The sequence below is a fragment of the Capricornis sumatraensis genome, chromosome 13 (assembly GCF_032405125.1).
Source record: "Capricornis sumatraensis isolate serow.1 chromosome 13, serow.2, whole genome shotgun sequence".
Taxonomy (NCBI): domain Eukaryota; kingdom Metazoa; phylum Chordata; class Mammalia; order Artiodactyla; family Bovidae; genus Capricornis; species Capricornis sumatraensis.
Window position 1 is genome coordinate 69,498,127 of NC_091081.1, and position 18,508 is coordinate 69,516,634.

Genomic DNA, 18,508 nt, shown 5'->3' on the forward strand with positions numbered 1-18,508 from the left:
TTACTGTAATTAATATTACATATCCTCACCTAGTGTATTAAGTTTTACTGTGTGTAGCAATTGGGCTTCCCAGGTGTCTCAGTGGTGAAGAATCTACCTGCCAATGCAAGAGACGCAAGGGACGCAGGTTTGATCTCTGTGTCAGGAAGATACCCTGCAGTGGGAAATGGCAACCCACTCCAGTATTCTTGCCTGGGAAATTCCATAGATAAAGGAGCCTGGCAGGCTACAGTCCATGGAATTGCAAGGAGTCAGACACAACTGAGCATACATGTACACATGTACCGCAAAGAAGAAATATGTCTCTTTCTGTGATTGTCTCAGCCACAGCATTATATTCTCACACACATTTATATTTTACTTTTATATTTTTAATTAGCTAACTCACCTATAGTTCTTTTCTCTTATGTATATGCTTAGTTACTCAGTCATGTCCGACTTTTTGCGACCCCATGGGCTGTAGCCCGCCAGGCTCCTCTGTCCATAGAATTTTCCAGGCCAAGAATACTGGAGTGGGGTGCCATTTCCTTCTCCAGGAGATCTTTCCAAGCCGGGGATCAAACCTACGTCTCCTGCATTGGCAGGTGAATTCTTTACCACTGCACCACTTGGGAAGCTTTTTCTCTTATAAGCCTTTATAATTAAAATGGGAATGGAATGATAAATAGCAAACCCCACAAAATCCAGTTTAAAACATTAAATTAGATAGATAAGTAACAAGAAAGTGTGTGTCGGTTCTTGAATATCCAGCATCCCATCCTATCATCTTTTAATGAAATAAATGAGACCACTCTAATGAGAACAAATGGGTTCAACAGATATCTTCCCCAGAGCAGTCTTTGCCTAGAAATCAGTATCATTGATATTATTTGTAAATTGCTCTTGGTTCACTATATTATATACTGGGCAAATGTTGTGGCCCAACAGTTTTTGTCTTCTCTTCACTGGTGCACAGTCTTTTTTGCCTTTACCTTTCTGTGGTTTGTGAGAACACATTATGAATAATAATAGCTAGAAGCATATGCTACTTATTAACCATACTGGTTTAATATTTCATCAAAGTCCATAAAATACAGCAAAGTCGTATGTGATCCCAACTGGAACACTTAAGGATACAGGGACACTTTAATAATTATATGCGACAGCAGGTATAATCCAGGACACTCCCAGGTTTTGAAGGATAATTTTAAAAATAAGGTGGTGGAGGTCTAATGCACAGCACAGTGACTTATAGATACCGATACCGTATGGTAAGGGCTTCCCAGGTGGCTCGGTAAAGTGTCTGCCTGCAATGCGGGAGACCCAGGTTTGATCCCTGGAGAAGGCAATGGCGACCCACTCTAGTACTCTTGTGTGGAAAATTCCATGGACGGAGGAGCCTGGTAGGCTACAGTCCGTGGGGTCGCAAAGAGTCAGACATGACTGAGCGACTTTATTTTCACTTTCACTTTCACTGTATGATAAACTTGAGAGTTGCTGAGACTAGACTGTAAATGTTCTTACCACAAAAAAAAAGAAATGATGATTGTGTGATGTGATAAGGGTGTTAGATAATGCTATAGTGGTGATCATATTGCAGTATACAAATATATCAAACCAACATGCTGTACACCTTAAACTTACCCAATGTTGTATGTCAGTTGTGTCATGGTCCAGGTGCGGGTTGGAAAAGAATTTGCAGGCATGAGACAGAATGAGAGGGAAATAAAGTGTATTAGAATGGGAGATGCTGTTAGAACAGTGGGCCAGCTCAAGGGAGAACCGACATTGAGTGGGGGTCCTTAGTCCACTTTTATACCTAGGGTACAAGGAGTCAGATAGGGGTCTTGTAGGTCATTTGCTGATTGGATGAGACATGTATACTGGGTGGGAGAAGAGTAAGACAAATACCTCTCCCTCTGGGGCAGGAGGGGAGACAGGTTCTACTGCTCAGGAAGACCTGAAATCCATTAATAGTTACAACATGGGGGGAGGGGAGGGCGATAAGGGTCTGGTTTTTCCGTTCCTGCATTCCAAGAACCTCCTTGGTTTTATCTGCTCTTTCCTCTTTGAGTCACCACAAATTATATCTCAATTAAATTTTAAAATGTAAATATATAAAATAAAATTTAAACTATAGAAAATCTTGACTTGTACAAATATTGAAAAGAGCATTCAGTAAATAATAAGGGAATGGATAAGAAATTCTAGTAGGTTCCAAGGAGAATACTAAATATTAGTCTTTATAGTTAAAGCATGCTGAAATGAACTAACAATGGATGCAAATCTGACAGACTGGTCAATATCCATCAGGACAATAATCAGTTGCATTCGAGTGGAAACAATTTGCATTTCTGTGGACAAAAAATCATTTGCATTACTATTGGTTTTCTTCATTTTGTAGAGTTTAAAATAGCTTAAAGATAATCGCAGCTACACAGGTGTATCACTCACTAATTTCTGGCCCACATCAAAGGCCTTCACAGTTTTTCCTGGTGCTGGCAGGCTAGGCACCTGCTTAGTTACATGTCACATATTCTCGCTGTTGTTTGTATCACATGATCTGGATTTAACTCCTAATTGCTGCTTTGGTGGAGTTTTTGATTTTTCATTTATTCTTAGACTCCTGTGTTGGTTCCCTCTTAAAAAGAGGATTTTTAGTAACAAAATTGGAATTTTATTTTACAGTTTGTCAAGTTGTACAATATTAAGTTCTACTCCTCTTTCATATTTGAGATTGGCCAGAACCTAAACTGTTGTTATTTTGAGGGGGAAAAGCTACTTTTATTCTGTTTTGGTTGCCTCCTCTGGGAGGACTGGAAGCATTTTGGCAGGAGGAACTGAGCAATCTGCAGCTGTTCAAATACTTTGAGCCTTTGGATTGATTGTGGATTTTGCTTTAAAACCCTCCCCCAACTTAAAAAAAAAAAAAAAGAGAGAGAATGAAAGAAAATCCAACAGTCAATTGCATCTACTACTTTTTTACAAAAAACTGTTGTTTGGTAAGCTGTAGTTTTACTTTTTTAACCAGAGGCTGTGTTTATTTTCAGCGTTGGCAGTTCTGCCTAATGAATCAACTGGTATTGAATTCACAAGGGGAGGTGCCGTTTCCCGCCCTCCATCTGTTTGCCAAATGTGTGTGTTCCCTCAGCTCTTAGTGGTCGCTTCACTAAAAAGAGCCATTAGCAAGCGGGTGTTCTCACTGATTTCTCAGTCCTCTGTCTGACTGCTTGCTGGTATTTTTCCCTTGTGATTCCATAGAGTTTGTTTGCCAAAGCACCACACTTGTGATTCTAGAGAAAGTGTGTGTCTGTTTGTTGTTTAGGTATAAAGTTTGGCTCTGCATTACTCATAGTTTTAGTTTGATTCTTGAGCCTTGGTTTGGTCCTTCACGATGGGGTGTCTGTCTCTAAGCAGTGGTGTTGCCATGGGGATTGAAATTACTCCAAAGAGGAGACAAGAGCTCCAGTGAATCCTAGTAGGCTCTTTTAAAAACTGGGAGCCTGTGATGAATTTCTTTGGATTACATTCTATTTTCAGCAAATCCTTCTTTAATTCTTGTTCGTCCCTTTTCTTTTAAAATTCTTATTGGTAATAGGGAGGAAGTTGTTTTATTAGCAAAATTTGGAGGTATCTTTTTCATGTTTTACTTTCATTTGTATTAGGAGTCTTTTAGGTCAGTACTTCTCTTGAATGTGCAGATGAATCACTTGCGATTTTGATGAGATAAAGATTCTGATTCTGTCGAATTAGGAATCTGAGATTTTGTATTTCAATTCAGCATAGGCCCCACTATGAACAGTAAAAAACCTCAGGGCATATAACTTTGCTATTTTTTCCATGGTCTTTGGAATAATTTAGATAGTCAAAGGGTAGAATGATTTGGTTGGTGTTTAGTACCAAAGTTGGAGAAGGCAATGGCACCCCACTCCAGTACTCTTGCCTGGAAAATCCCATGGATGGAGGAGCCTGGTAGGCTGCAGTCCATGGGGCTGCAAAGTCGGACACGACTGAGAGACTTCATTTTCACTTTTCACTTTCATGCATTGGAGAAGGAAATGGCAACCCACTCCAGTATTCTTGCCTGGAGAATCCCAGGGATGGGGGAGCCTGGTGGGCTGCCGTCTATGGGGTCGCAGAGTTGGACACGACTGAAGCAACTTAGCAGCAGTAGCAGTAGTAGTACCAAAGTATTTGGAGATATTTGCCTTCACACTGGTATCAGGAACCAGGTAGAAGAGTCAGACAACTTTCTAACTCTTCCCAAGACAGACCTTCACATTGAACATATGTTATTTTGTTTGAGATTTTGAAATTTCTAGGACATTTTACATACCCAATTTCAAATCTAAACTTGAAATTTTTTTCAGAGTAAAGTATGAGTTATTTGGGAGTTCTATTACTTGTATACAAAAACATTGATTATGTTCTTTTTCCAGTGACATGCCTCACTTCTTGATATATTACTTAGGCTTTAAAAATAATTTCCCTGACATTTGATTGTATGAGTATTTTAATATCACTGTCTCTTGTGTACTGTGTGATTTTATTTAGCCTACTCAACAGTTTTATAAGAACTGAGTGTTATCTAAGAAGTCTTTTGAGTACTATTAAATGTTATTACTCTATTCTGACCTAGATAATGAACAGTAAACTATTTTAAATAAGGCCACTGACCCACTGAAGAGCTGTTCACCACATATACACACAAAGAAGGAACCTAATTTAAGTACTGCATTGATCTGTATTACCCTCACCTTATTCCCCCAAACTTCTAATTAGTTTTGGGAGTTACTGAAAAAGAGAAAGTACAAAAACTTGCTTTTAAAGCAAAGGATAAGGATCATGAGAAAAAAACTATTCAATACTTATAAAAAATACTGGCTAACTGGAGGAGGCTGAAAGAAGAATAAGAAATTAAAATGGCAAAAGAGAAATGCATATGTAAGGAGAGTGAAGAATCTAGATGTTCATGAAGAGCATGTCAGGGAAGAGAAACTTTTTCTCTACTCTCTTAGGTTCAGTTATTGGGAGCCTGTGAATTAAGGTGACAAAGGACAAATCTGCAAGAGAAAAGAGTTTATTTATGAATGCAATCTGCATACAGTGATGAGTAACTCAAAAAAGTGGTTGGAATTTAGGGCTTATATACCCAATGCACTTGGAGAAGGCAATGGCACCCCACTCCGGTACTCTTGCCTGGAAAATCCCATGGATGGAGGAGCCTGGTAGGCTGCAGTCCATGGGGTCACTAAGAGTCGGACACGACTGAGCGACTTCACTTTCACTTTTCACTTTTATGCATTGGAGAAGGAAATGGCAACCCACTCCAGTGTTCTTGCCTCAAGAATCCCAGGGATGGGGGAGCCTGGTGGGCTGCCATCTCTGTGGTCACACAGAGTCGGACACGACTGAAGTGACTTAGCAGTAGCAGCAGCATACCCAATGCGCTAGGAGAAAAGAATTGGGTAGAGAAAGGCTCCTATGAGAAGACCCAGTAGGTTTCTTTAGGAAACACACGTGTTTCTTGAGAACAAACATGAGATAAGAACGTCTGTGATAATATTTGTTTGTGCAGGTGTGAGTGTTTTTTTCTGTTTTTTTTTTTTTTTTTTCATAGCCCTGAAACTCTCTTGGAGAGACTCTCTTGGAGAGCCTTGTTTCCCAGAAGATGCTTCTTTAAGTCAGATAAAGAAAGCTCTGACAAAGCTTCTTTCTCCATTTGTTGACTCTGAGATGTCTTCAACTTAAGATAATCTTTGTACTAATCTTTGTACTGTAAGGGTGTGAGGTCTGAGTGAATCCCCACAGGAGAGGGCACACTTACAGGGAAGAGTGCATTTACAGTGAAGAAGGAAAGGCTTGAGGCTAAAGAGGAGGAAGACTCAGTGGATTGTGTGATGGAGGTGTGATTCACATTTCTCCTCATTTCCCTCTCTGGGAATTTGATTAGGACTCCTAAAGTTAAGCGCCTCTTCAGAGCACTTCCGCTCTCAGAGAATTTATCCTGAATGAGAATCTATATCAGCCGGACACGGGTAGAGTTATTTTAGAGCCTACACCTGTCTGGCTACCTCAAGCCTGAGGCTCCAGGGTCTGTGACAGTCACATTTTATACCTAGGTTTTAATCTTTAATTGTAATTCTTTTTGAAACAGATAAAGCATATTTATTCATCTATACCATCATGATATAATTGCTCAAACAAAAATCTAATATTGTTTCACGTACTAAGTACTAGGTTGGCCAAAGTGTTCATTCAGGTTTCCATAAGATGTTACAGAAAAACCCAGATGAGCTTTTTGGCCAGAACAATAATAACTGGGCCACATAATAACTGGAAAAACCCAAACAAGCTTTTTGGCCAAAACATTAATAAGCCTAAGTGATCCATCAAGGGGATAATTTTGTATGCATTCTTAAAAATTTGAATAAGAATTCGGTTTGCCTATTTTCTGTGTGGCAATTACTATTTTATACAGTCTTTTATTTAAATGTATTTTTTTTTTCCTAGTCATCAAACACAGACAACCTGTTGGGATCATCCTAAAATGACTGAACTCTTTCAATCCCTTGGTGAGTGTTATTTTAGTTAATAGTAATTAATTGACTTCAACAACTGAGAATTGTATTTCTTAAATGGACTCTAGTCACCAGTTTTCCTTACATGGCATATTATGTTTAAAGGACCTTGTCACGGGCATGTAAAAGCAGTTGAATGTCTAAGGGCAGAGCAGTAAACAGATTTTACTTTTCTTAAGAGAACATATGGTTCACAATAGCGTGAACTCAAGAAGGCTGATTTTAAAAGACATATAATTGGTTTTACCTCCCTCATATAGTATCATCTTAAGGTTCAGCTTTGTGTGAAAACAAAAACAAGAGAGTACAGCAGCCCGTAATCCACTGCTTCATATTTACTTTTTGCTCACTGTTTATTTATTAAATATTATTGAATTAGCTTGTGTAAGTTTTTGTCTAAGTAGTCATTTAAAGCTAAATTCACTTTAATAAAAATGCATGAGAACACGTGAGATGAGAATCCTAACATAGTAGATTTCTAGGAGAATATGGCTGTGAGCTGATTATTATTACTGCTTCTCTTAGGTCGTTCCAGTGGCTTTGAAAGAGTTTTCTTACAGGGGATCTAAAGTGCCACTGGAGAGGGGGAGTGGTACCCCAAGGCTCTCATTTGTGCTGCCATTTCAGCAAGGAGGGGGCACTCCTTTTATCTCTTTCTGTATCAGGCTTCTGTGTGAGCTTTCTCTTGGATGAGGGAGGACAGTTACAAAGGTTGAACAGACAAAAGACAAACCACTGGATTGTTTTAGTTTGTAAAATAAGCACACCAATGGTCAGAGTTAAAGACTAACTCTTCTAATCTCGCTTATGAATACTCTGTCTTTAGGAGACAAAGAAAGAAATTCCAGTGTCTTTTTTTCTCAACTTGATGCTAAATCTTTCAGGTTTTTTTAAATTAAGATAATATATAACATTACATTAGTTTCAGGTGTACAACATAATGATTTGATATTTGTATATATTGTGAAATGATCACCATGATAAGTCTAGTTAACATTCATCATCAAACATAGTTACATAATTCTTTTTCTTGTGATGAGAATTTATAAGATCTATTCATTAGCAACTTTTGAATAGGCAATATGGTATTATTAACTGGAGTTAAGCTATCATTCCTAAAGACTTGAATATTGATTATTGTATAATTTTGACCAGATTGATTAAAGGGTGGAGGAAGCAAATAGAGCAGGACAGAAGGCGCATAGAAATAAGACCAGCTTTGCAAGTAGTGAGACGGACAGCCTAGGTGGCAGAAAACTGATTGTCCTTGTGGGGAAATGCCCTGGAAGAGAATCCCTCTGAGCAGTAGAGAAGGCAGCCTATGGTGTGATGTATTTATTAAGTCATGGAAAGTCAACAGGCCATGTTTCCCTTTCCTCATTTCCCTCCTTTTCCTGTTTGAAAATGCTTTCTTGAGATCCATATAGCATTGCTTTGGAAAGTATCTCACCATGGTGCTAATGAACATTTAATTATTTTCTTATAAACACTGTGGATTTTAGGAAAAGACCTTTTCATGTGAAAAGACATAATAATTTTCCATCATTGAAGTGAACAGATATATTCTTGCCATTCAATGTAAGTTAAACAATCTTAAGCACGCTTTTTGAATGTGTTCCATTTTCCATTTCAGCTGACCTGAATAACGTACGTTTCTCTGCCTACCGTACAGCCATCAAAATCCGAAGACTCCAAAAAGCACTGTGTTGTGAGTTTATTCTGCCAGAGTTAATCACTCTGTTGTTTGGATTGCCTTTCTTGTTTTTTTTTTACGACAAAGATAAATGAAGAGGGTGATGTGTTTGTCGAGTTAATCTGATTTTCAGTGTACCTCACTCAAGGAGTTGGCTGTGTTTCTGTGAATGCTCCATTATTCACCCCATCAGCAAGGATGCAGTAGTAAAACAAATGAACATATGCCATTCTCAGTTGGAGAACAAAATTAACCAAAATACAGGAGTCACATAAAAAGCTTTTTCAAAAATTATGCTGCCACCCAATTTAAAAGGATTAAATCAAGGAACTGAAGTAGTAGATCATTGCCTTTTTAGTACTTTGTATTCATCTGTAAGATTCACTTCGAGCATAGGATTCAAAACAGTTTAATTCAGAGCAATCATATAATAAAGAAATACTGAAAAATTATATTCCTGATCCAAATTTGAATTGACCATTGTTGTCGTTCAGTCACTAAGTCCTGTCTGACTCTTTGTGACCCCAGAGACTGCAGCACGCCAGGCTTCCCTGTCCTTCACCATCTCCCAGAGTTTGCTCAGATTCATGCTCATTGAGTCAGTGATGCTATCTAACGATCTCATCCTCTGCCACCCCCTTCTTTTGCCTTCAGTCTTTACCAGCATCAGGGTCTTTTCCAGTGAGTCAGCTCTTCACATCAGGTGGCCAAAGTATTGGAGCTTCAGCTTTAGTTCTTCCCATGAATATTCAGGGTTGATTTCCTTTAGGATTGACTGGTTTGATCTCCTTCTGTCCAAGGGGCTCTCAAGAGTCTTCTCTAGCACCACAATTATGTGTTCATTTAAAGCTCTGTGTTCATGTAACACAGTGTCTTGAGACATTTAATATTATCAATATGAACTTTAACCTGTAGAGAGTATGTTCATAATGGTAGTCTATGATAGTTTTGGGTTTCCCTTGTAGCTCATTCGGTAAAGAATCTGCCCGCAGTGCAGGAGACCCAGGTTCGATCCCTGAGTTGGGAAGATCCCCTGGAGAAGGAAATGGCAACTCACTCCAGTATCCTTGTCAGGAAAATCTCATAGACAGAGAAGGCTGGTAGGCTGCAATCCATGGGGTCATAAAGAGTCAGACACGACTAAGTGACTAACACACATACATGATAGTTTTACTAAAGGATTATTCCTTCTCCCATAACCTAAATTTAAGTATCAATATGAATGCTTTGCAACAGAGTGTAGATTTGTGCTATTTGGATTCTATCTGTAGCTTCTATTCTATAGCTTTAATGATTGAGTCTACTAAAAGAACTTTTAGGCCTTATCAGGTAGTTATTATGGAAAGTGACATGGGCCTTTATGTTTATAACAGCGCAACTTGAATAATTCCAAATATTCTTGTTGCTACCTTTTGTTAACAGTTGTTGTATGTCTAGGCCATTCAGTGAAGCTTTGCAGATTACCCTTAGAAATGATATATTAAAGTTAAAAATCTGCTAGGTCAGTAGAAATTAAAAGTACAGTTTAAGCTGGTTATGTGAGGAGAGTTGAGGAAAGAGACATGTAGAACCATTCTGAGAAAATATAGCAAGGCAAAGCTTTAGAATAAGAAACGCTTAAGCTATGTTTGGGCTTCCCTGGTGGCTCAGCTGGTAAAGAACGCACCTGCCAATGCAGGATGCGTAGTTTCAGTCCCTGGGTTGGGAAGATCTCCTGGAGAAGGAAATGGCAATGCAGTCCAGTATCCTTGCCTAGAAAATCCCATCGTCCTTGGAGTGCGAAAGATGATTGGCAGATAGTAGCAGTCACAGCAAGGATGGCAGAATGGCCAGTTCCCAAATAGAAAGCCTGCGCACTCTGGCTGGTGGTCTGTATGTTCAGCCGGAAGGGAATAGGAAGTGAATGGGGAGCACACAGAAGGGATTTTAGGGAGCTCAGTCGGGCCAGGGTGCAGGCTCAGCTGCAGGTCTGGTGTCCAGCTGACAGATCTGGAGGGACTTCTCAGGCCGGATGAGCTGTAGAATGAGGACAGATGCCTCAGCCACAACAATACTGCAGTGGGCAGCCTTTCCCTTCTCCAGGGGATGTTTCCAACCCAGGGATTGAACCCAGGTCTCCTGCATTGCAGGCAGATTCTTTACCATCTGAGCCGCAAGGGAAGCCCAAGGGAAAGGCTGCAGTGGGCAGCCTTTCCCTTCTCCAGGGGAACTTCCTGACCCAGGAATTGAACCAGGGTCTCCTGCGTTACAGGCTGATTCTTTACCAACTGAGCTATCAGGGAACCCTCTCCATTGACAGGAGATGGCTATGTATCACTGTGAACACGGGTACAGTTTTCAGTAATACTTGTGGGCAGATAAACAGATTAAACACATTTACTTGTTTTCTTCTGTGGGTTCTCTGAGTCCTAAAGAAAAAACTCTCTCCTTCAACTCATCCATTCAAACTGGAGAGGAGCAGAAGAGACATGCTTCCCACCTCTAAACTAAATGACCTTTAGTGACACTCACTTAAAAATGGGCTGGGTTGTTTTTGATTGCAAACATTCGAGGTAATGTCCTCAGGGCCACCTGGCCGCCACTTTCTCAGCTGTCTCTGCCCCCATTGAGCTCCTAGTGGGGCCTTGACACCCCTAGTCCAGCTCACCTGTTTATGATTAATCTGCTCCTTCATCTCCCATCTTTTCTGTTTACTCAAAATGCCTTGACCCTTCCTCTGCAATTGTCTGCAACCCTTTATTCCCTTCCAATGCTGTTAAAAATTTACTTCTTTTGGAAACATTTACAAGCTAATCCCACCTGCCTCCAGCTTTTCCAGAACTTTATGATGGCCCGTAACGACTTTCTCTCCCATCGAGCGCCCGTCGCGTGCCTTTGTGTGACAGATAATGTGAGGAGGATTGCGCCGTCTGCGTCAACACCTGCTTTGAGTCAACAGTTGTCTCTCATTCTGTGTAAATCTCTGCCCAGCATAGTGTCCTCACAAAGAGGGCATATTGTTGTTGCTACCATTGTTCTTTCATCTATTGGGCTCCAAGATTGGGCAGGGGATAAAACAATAGAGACTTGGTTCCCACACTCAAGGAATGTAAACACAACAGGTCTTGCTGCCCCCCGCATGGAACAGCCTTTACCTTGGCCAGTCTCTCCATCCTCCTCATTCGTCATGGCCCACTGTAGACTCTTGCAGTTCGAGTGGATGCTGAAAGGGCAAGCTCTGTTTTCTGCTCCTCCTGCCTGAAGAGCTCATTTTCTTTCTTTTTAGGTCCTAGTTTAACTGTCATGCATCTCTAACCAGGCTTTCTTGGCTGCTCTACTCCAAATTAGGTCACCCCTGATTTTGCATCTCATAGATCCAGTTCTTTCCTAATGTGACACTTGTTTGTTCTTCAGGCTCTCACAGTGTTATATTTGATGTTTGGATATTTTCTTTACAGATTGAGGTACTATAGAATGCTTTCTGTTTTGCATACGTTAGGAGATAGAGCAACTCATGGATGTTTGTGTTAGGCGATATCTAAGATCAAAGTACCAAGGGAACGGAGGACAAGTAAGAGCTCAGGTGAAAGATGATGAAATCTGAGTGCTGGAGGGGAGATGAGAACACAGATTTGTGAGGAGGAGGGAGAACTAAGGACTGGGGGATTTGGTATTTGATAGATTGCGGAGAGTGAAAAGAAAGTGTTAGGGCATCTCAGGAGTTACAGACTGATGATCTGTGGATGGTAGTAACAGCCTTGTTCGGAGAAGGTGATGGCACCCCACTCCAGTACTCTTGCCTGGAAAATCCCATGGATGGAGGAGCCTGGTGGGCTGCAGTCCATGGGGTCGCTAAGAGTCGGACACGACTGAGCGACTTCACTTTCACTTTTCACTTTCATGCATTGGAGAAGGAAATGGCAACCCACTCCAGTGTTCTTGCCTGGAGAATCTCAGGGATGGGGGAGCCTGGTGGGCTGCCATCTATGGGGTCACCCAAAGTCAGACATGACTGAAGCACTTAGAAGCAGCAGCAGCAGCAACAGCCTTGTTGTTCAGTCACTAAATAGTGTCATGTCTAACTCTTTGCAACCCCATGGATTGTAGCATAGCAGACTCCTCTGTCCTCCACTATCTCCCAGAGCTTGTTCAAATTCATGTCCGTTAAGTCAGTGATCCTATCTAACCATCTCTGGATGTCTATGTCATGAAAAGGCAAGACCTTTATTTGTGCGTATTAAGATGGAGATTCCTGGAAGAAGATAGTATAGCTCTGATTGGAAACAAAGCAGCAGGAATGTGGATTGGTTATTCAAGCAGATGAGAAAGAGAATCTAGAGTCTTTCAGAGAGAAGTAGTAACTGCAGGAATGGAATTGAATGAGAGCATCAGACTTATAGAGGGAAAGGGCAGACATGAGACCTTGAGCACCACTACACTTCTGAGATGTCTGGGGAAGAGGAGCTAGGAAGGATGCTGTGAAGGGATGGTTAAACATTTCAAGAGGAGGAGAGTCACAGAAGCCCAAGGTCAGATGCTAAACAGTGTGTGTTTTTGCAGAACCGAAGAAAGGTGATCCAGTTCCATTCAACCCCCTTTGCTTCATTGTGGGTTTAAAGAAAAGCCTTAAAGTTGGTAGAAAATGATTCTTCTGTTTATTTCATTTGCTGCATGACTGAGCTGTCATTTGTCTCTCTTTGAAAAGAGAAAATCATCATTTTCTGTGATTTAAATGTAGTCTGTCGTTAAAGGTACCTAAATGTGACACACTTCAGGGAGATGTATTCCTGGCTTAGGCACTAAGGTAAAGTGTCAGAATAAATCACTAAAAATTGAAGACATGGTAGTCTGTGGGATATGGCAAACCACTGTCACAGCTACAAAGTGTATCACAAAGGAGGCTTTTCTAGAAGAAATTCAAGGACAACCTGATCCAGGAAGTGGTCTTTTTGGAATTTGGGGTTTTGTCACTTCATGTCATGTGGGAATGTAATAGCAGTGCTGTGTTGCTGGCAGAATTAGTGTTGGAATTCAGAAAACTTAGAACATTTTGGCAGTATTTGAATATGTTTCTCTGTATCTGTGTGGAATTATAGTTCTATGGCTCTGTCATTTATTATGTACTTCTCTTTGTCAAGCACTGTGAGGAACAAATTTGAATTTTACTCCTGTCCTCTTCAAGGTTATAATTGAAAATAGTGTACAGTGCCAAGAAATGGGGTAAAAATGATGATGAAAATTCTAGATGGTTCTTTATGTTTTTGTCTGACACCGTCTAGAATGCATGTGACACTTACACAGGTTACTTTTGTAATTAGCTGAAATTTTACTCTCTGAAGGAAATGGATTCATCTTTTATCTAGATGTGTGTGTTTTATATTCTCTCTTTCTCTCTGTTGAAAGAAATGACTTCTCTGTTGATTTAGAAATCATTTTAATCTGTACAATTTTAAAGCAGTTCTTTTCCACTGTAGATAGCTTAGGAAAAAATCATTCTATGGTGTTCCATAAATGTCTTTAAAAATTCAAAATTAGTGGTTATTCAGTGGTTAACAACAAAAATACAAAGGAAGCTTTTTGTTTATTTTATTAAACTGTCAACATAGGTCATATTTTTGAGGGAACAGTTTTGTATCATGCAAAAAGAAAATTGTTTACATATAAAAAAAAGTTTTCTCTAGAAAGATGACAATGACGACCCTGTATGCAAGACAGCAAAAAAGACACAGATATGTATAACGGACTTATGGACTCAGAGGGAGAGGGAGAGGGTGGGATGATTTGGGAGAATGGCATTGTAACATGTATACTATCATGTAAGAATCGAATCGCCAGTCTATGTACAACGCAGGATACAGCATGCTTGGGGCTGGTGAACAGTGATGACCCAGAGAGATGTTATGGGGAGGGAGGTGGGAGGGGGTTCATGTTTGGGAACGCATGTACACCCGCGGTGGATTCATGTCAATGTATGGCAAAACCAATTAAAAAAATAAATAAATAAATGAAATGTCAGAGAAAGACAAAAAAAAACAAAAAACAAAGAAACAGAAAGGACTAAGGAAACCCACTAGACTCCTGTTACTTCCCTATATTATTGAATCACTTACACTGAAACTGATAACACAGAAAGAAAGGGCAGTAGAGTGACACAGAGCTCTTTTTCCTTCAGTCTTTCCTTACTCAACAGGAAGCTGAAGGTAGGGAATGTTGGAAGATGTGCATAGGTTAAGAAGGGAAATAAAGAAGCTTAAGCTTTGTGCAGTGATTCTGCGGTTCTATAAAAGCGAAATACATATGCATGCAAAAGCCACAAAATACAAATTGTATAATTGTGGTGATTAAAAAAAAAAGTTTTCTGAAGCTTATTTTTTTAACGTTAAAAAGTTAAGTATGGCAATAGGGGAAGAATTTTATAATGCAGTAGTTTCCCTGAGCAAACCTTAAGTTCACATGGGTTCTGTAACTTTCCAAACCTACAGGTTTATATTTAGACATTGTCTCCATACTTAATAAATGTATAGATATGTGGTAGTTTGATAATCTAACATGTTTTCCTGTTTTCAGTTAGCTAATGATTGACTCAAAGTGAATTAAAAGAAAAGATTATGTAAAGTTCTTCTATTTGTCCAAACTTCTTCTTGGCCTTGGAGGGCCTCCCCTGGGCCAACATGGCCCACCCCTGTGTGTGTCTGCCTCACAGTAACCATATGCCACCCAGTGTGTGACCACACACCATCCAAACTGCCATCATCATTTTTTGGAACTGCCTGGACTTCTTTGAATGCTTGTCTTTTCTCAAGCAATTTTCTCTTCCTGGAATTCTTTCCTTGCTTTACATGGATCTCTTGTATCTTATCTATTGTTTAAGGTCCATTTCAAATCCCATCTTCCCGGGGGGCCTTTTCTAGGCTGCTTCTACTCCCCTAGCAGTAATAGCTCTCATGGAAATTGATGTCTTCTCTTAGGGCATTTTCAGTAAAGTTATCGGAATACTTATCCTCCTTCTCAGACTGGTGATCTTTGAGAGCAGGGCTCTTCTACTTTCTCCTCTGTGCCCAACCCTGCATGCTCTAGCACCAGCCATGCCCATGTAGAGGTTCTGTCCATGAAGAATAAGTAGTGGAAGCTAATACATGAAGAGTCATGGCTGGGGGTCCTGGCCCGTGAACCTCTTTTACCCCTACCTAGTTACAAGTTACGTATTTGCCAAAGTTTCATGGAAAGCAAACCAGGTTGGGGCCAGATTTTGAGGGCCTTATAAACTAGGCTTGGGCTTCCCAGGTGGTACTAGTGATAAAGAACCCACTTGCCAACGAAGGAGACATAAGAGACATGGGTTTGATTCCTGGGTTGGGAAGATCTCCAGGAGGAGGGCAGAGCAACCCACTGCAGTATTTTTGCCTGGAGAGTCCCATGGACAGAAGAGTCTGGCAGGCTACTGTCCATAGCATTGCAAAGAATTAGACACAACTGAAGTGACTTAGAACGTAGATGAGGCTTGACTCAGTAGGCAGTGGAGAGCTATTATTTTTCTACAGAACCTGTTTTAGGAACTAAATATCTTCAGTGAACTTTGTATTTAATGATGTGCATGTGGAGAAACTATTTAAGAATGATCAGTTTCACAGTGATATAAAGAATGAATGGGAGAGTGGTGAGTGGGTTGTTTTCAGGAGTTTGAAAAAGAGCTGTCTCATATTCTAGATGTTCTACCATAAGGAATAGAGCTTCCCAGGTGGTACTGTGGTAAAGAATCCACCTGCCAATGCAGGAGATGCAAGAGACTCAGTTTAGATCTCTGGGTCGGGAAGATCTCTGTATCTGTTATGGTTAGGAAATGGCAATCCATTCCAGTATTCTTGCCTAGAAAATGCCATGGGTAGAGAGGCCTGATGGGCTACAGTCCATGGGGTCACAAAGAGTCAGACACGACTGAGTGTACACATACACACACACACTCACACACACACACACACACACACCCAATAAGGAATAGACTTAGAGATTTATGCTTTCCTACATTCAAAAGTACAAAGAGGCTGAAGAGAGGAAAACCAGAAAAATAAACTAGGATATAGAATATTCTATAGAGTGAAAAATGAGGTCATATTGAGAAGTGACAAGAGCATAGATTTAAAAGTGTGAATGTAAGAGATGTGGATAAAAGAAGAGTTTAGAGATGTAAGAATGGAAATGCTATTTATTTTTTTAAAAGTTGAAACTAGCTAAAAAGGATAGATTCTTAAACTGAAGAATCAAGCTAAAAACTCAAGACTGGAAGTAACTTAGTTTCAATGTTGTTCTGTAATGTAGTGACTGTACATATTCCTTTTTTTCACCTGATCAGTGGATCTCTTAGAGTTGAATACAACAAATGAAGTTTTCGAACAGCACAAACTGAACCAAAATGATCAGCTTCTTAGTGTTCCAGATGTCATCAACTGTCTGACAACAACTTATGATGGCCTTGAGCAAATGCATAAGAACCTGGTCAACGTTCCTCTCTGCGTGGATATGTGTCTCAACTGGCTACTCAATGTATATGATACGTAAGTTTGCATTTTTCCCATTAAAATATAATCATATATCTGAATTTTTGTAACTGAATTTTTAAGAAAGTACTTTCAAAGTACTTTTCCCAGTGGAAATATTTATGTTAATTGTTGAGAAGGAATGACTTTCTACACATTGAGTTCTTAACCAACAATGGAACAAAAAAGAATGTCCCTCTATGATTTTAAGATCTTACTTCAGTTTATAAAGACTGTCAAATTTGTAGTGTTTTTAGTCTCCATGCTAGAGGAAGCCTAATGAAAAAAGTCTGATTTCCTTCCTCAATTTTTTATAGTATTTTTTCAAAAGAAAAAATTTGATATGTATTGTTTTGAGTTTACAAGTTTATTGGTTCATAATAATCCACTCTACATTTTTTTGTATGACTACTTAAGAGCAATTTGGATGGCAGTTAAAAGGATTTAATTTCTCTTTTGGTATTGGCTTTATTTATTGCAATTGTGGTTATGTGTATATATTGTGTTTTAAATAACTTATGCTTCAGGCTACTCTAATATCTACAATTTAATTAGATACTCAGTGTTACATAGAGAGCACTCCCTACTTCCAGCATGACTCATTTGCCATTAATTTGACTTTCTTGAATGTGACAATGCATTTGTGAAATAATCAATTCTAGAAAGCCCTGCTGTGGGCTGACATTTCTGAAACATTAGGAATTATTCATTCTTCTGATGGGGGGTTAAAGTATGCAAAGATGAAATAAGAAAATTAGAACTTTTGTTTTTCTCTCAGACTCTGAAAGTTATTTTCTGTTAATTAGCTATATGAAAATTTGTGCCTGTCGGTTTTTTATTTGATTTAGAGTGATAGAAAATAGACGATAGTTCATAAATACAAGCAGCTGATTGATTCTGTATAAGAAGTAAATGATAGTTACAATAGCTTTCAGGATGATTTAATTAAAATTTCATTTATTCTTTTGGTTAGAAAAATCTTTTATCTTCCATTACTTATGAATATCATAACAAAGCCTTTTGTAATAATCAAATCGCCATTGTGTGGTTGAGAGCTCTTAAGAAACTCACTGAAGAACAGATAGCATGAATCTCCATTACCATGATGAACATGGGCTTTGCTATCTCCTTGTCTAATGCATTTTAATACATTTCATTTTGACTCCAATTTTTATACTTCTAGGATAAAACATGACTGTTAGCGTTAATTCACTGTTAAGTTGATCTTCAGTTTTTTTATACCTGTAAGACATTTTCTGTAGTAAATTCACTAAAATAACAGATCAATTAGGTGTTTTATCTACAAAGCTTATCACTTAATTTTATGTCTCAGAAAGCTATAGTTAAGAACTTTATTAGCTCTATGGTGTATGGTAGATGTGTGCCTTTCGATCTATATTATAAGGAGGAACTGGAGAAGATGTTAAATTGCCCTCCTTTCAGCATTATCTGTGACTCTAACACACTATGTTAGTCAGCTTGGGCTGCCGTAACAAAGTATCACAGCACAGCCTAGGTAGCTTAAACAACAGAAATTTATTTCTCACAGTCCTGGAGGCTGAAAGTCCAAACTCATGATGTCAGCAGGGCTGATTTCTTCTGAAGCCTCTTTCCTTGGCTTTGAAATGGCTATCTTCTCCTTGTGTCCCACATGGTTTTGCTTCTGTGTGTGTCTGTGTCCTAATGTTCTTTAAGAACTCTAATCATAGTGGATTAGAGCCCACCCTATATGCTTTATTTTA

General features: G+C 39.4%; 1 protein-coding gene across 1 annotated transcript in view; it reads left to right on the forward strand.

Moving 5' to 3' along the window:
* UTRN (utrophin) overlaps nucleotides 1-18,508 on the forward strand; it is a 551,097-nt gene that overhangs the window by 468,774 nt on the left and 63,815 nt on the right. The window contains exons 59-61 of the mRNA XM_068985316.1: nucleotides 6,493-6,554; nucleotides 8,194-8,268; nucleotides 16,583-16,784. Coding sequence (XP_068841417.1) covers nucleotides 6,493-6,554; nucleotides 8,194-8,268; nucleotides 16,583-16,784 — 339 coding nt within the window. The remainder of the gene's footprint in view (nucleotides 1-6,492; nucleotides 6,555-8,193; nucleotides 8,269-16,582; nucleotides 16,785-18,508) is intronic.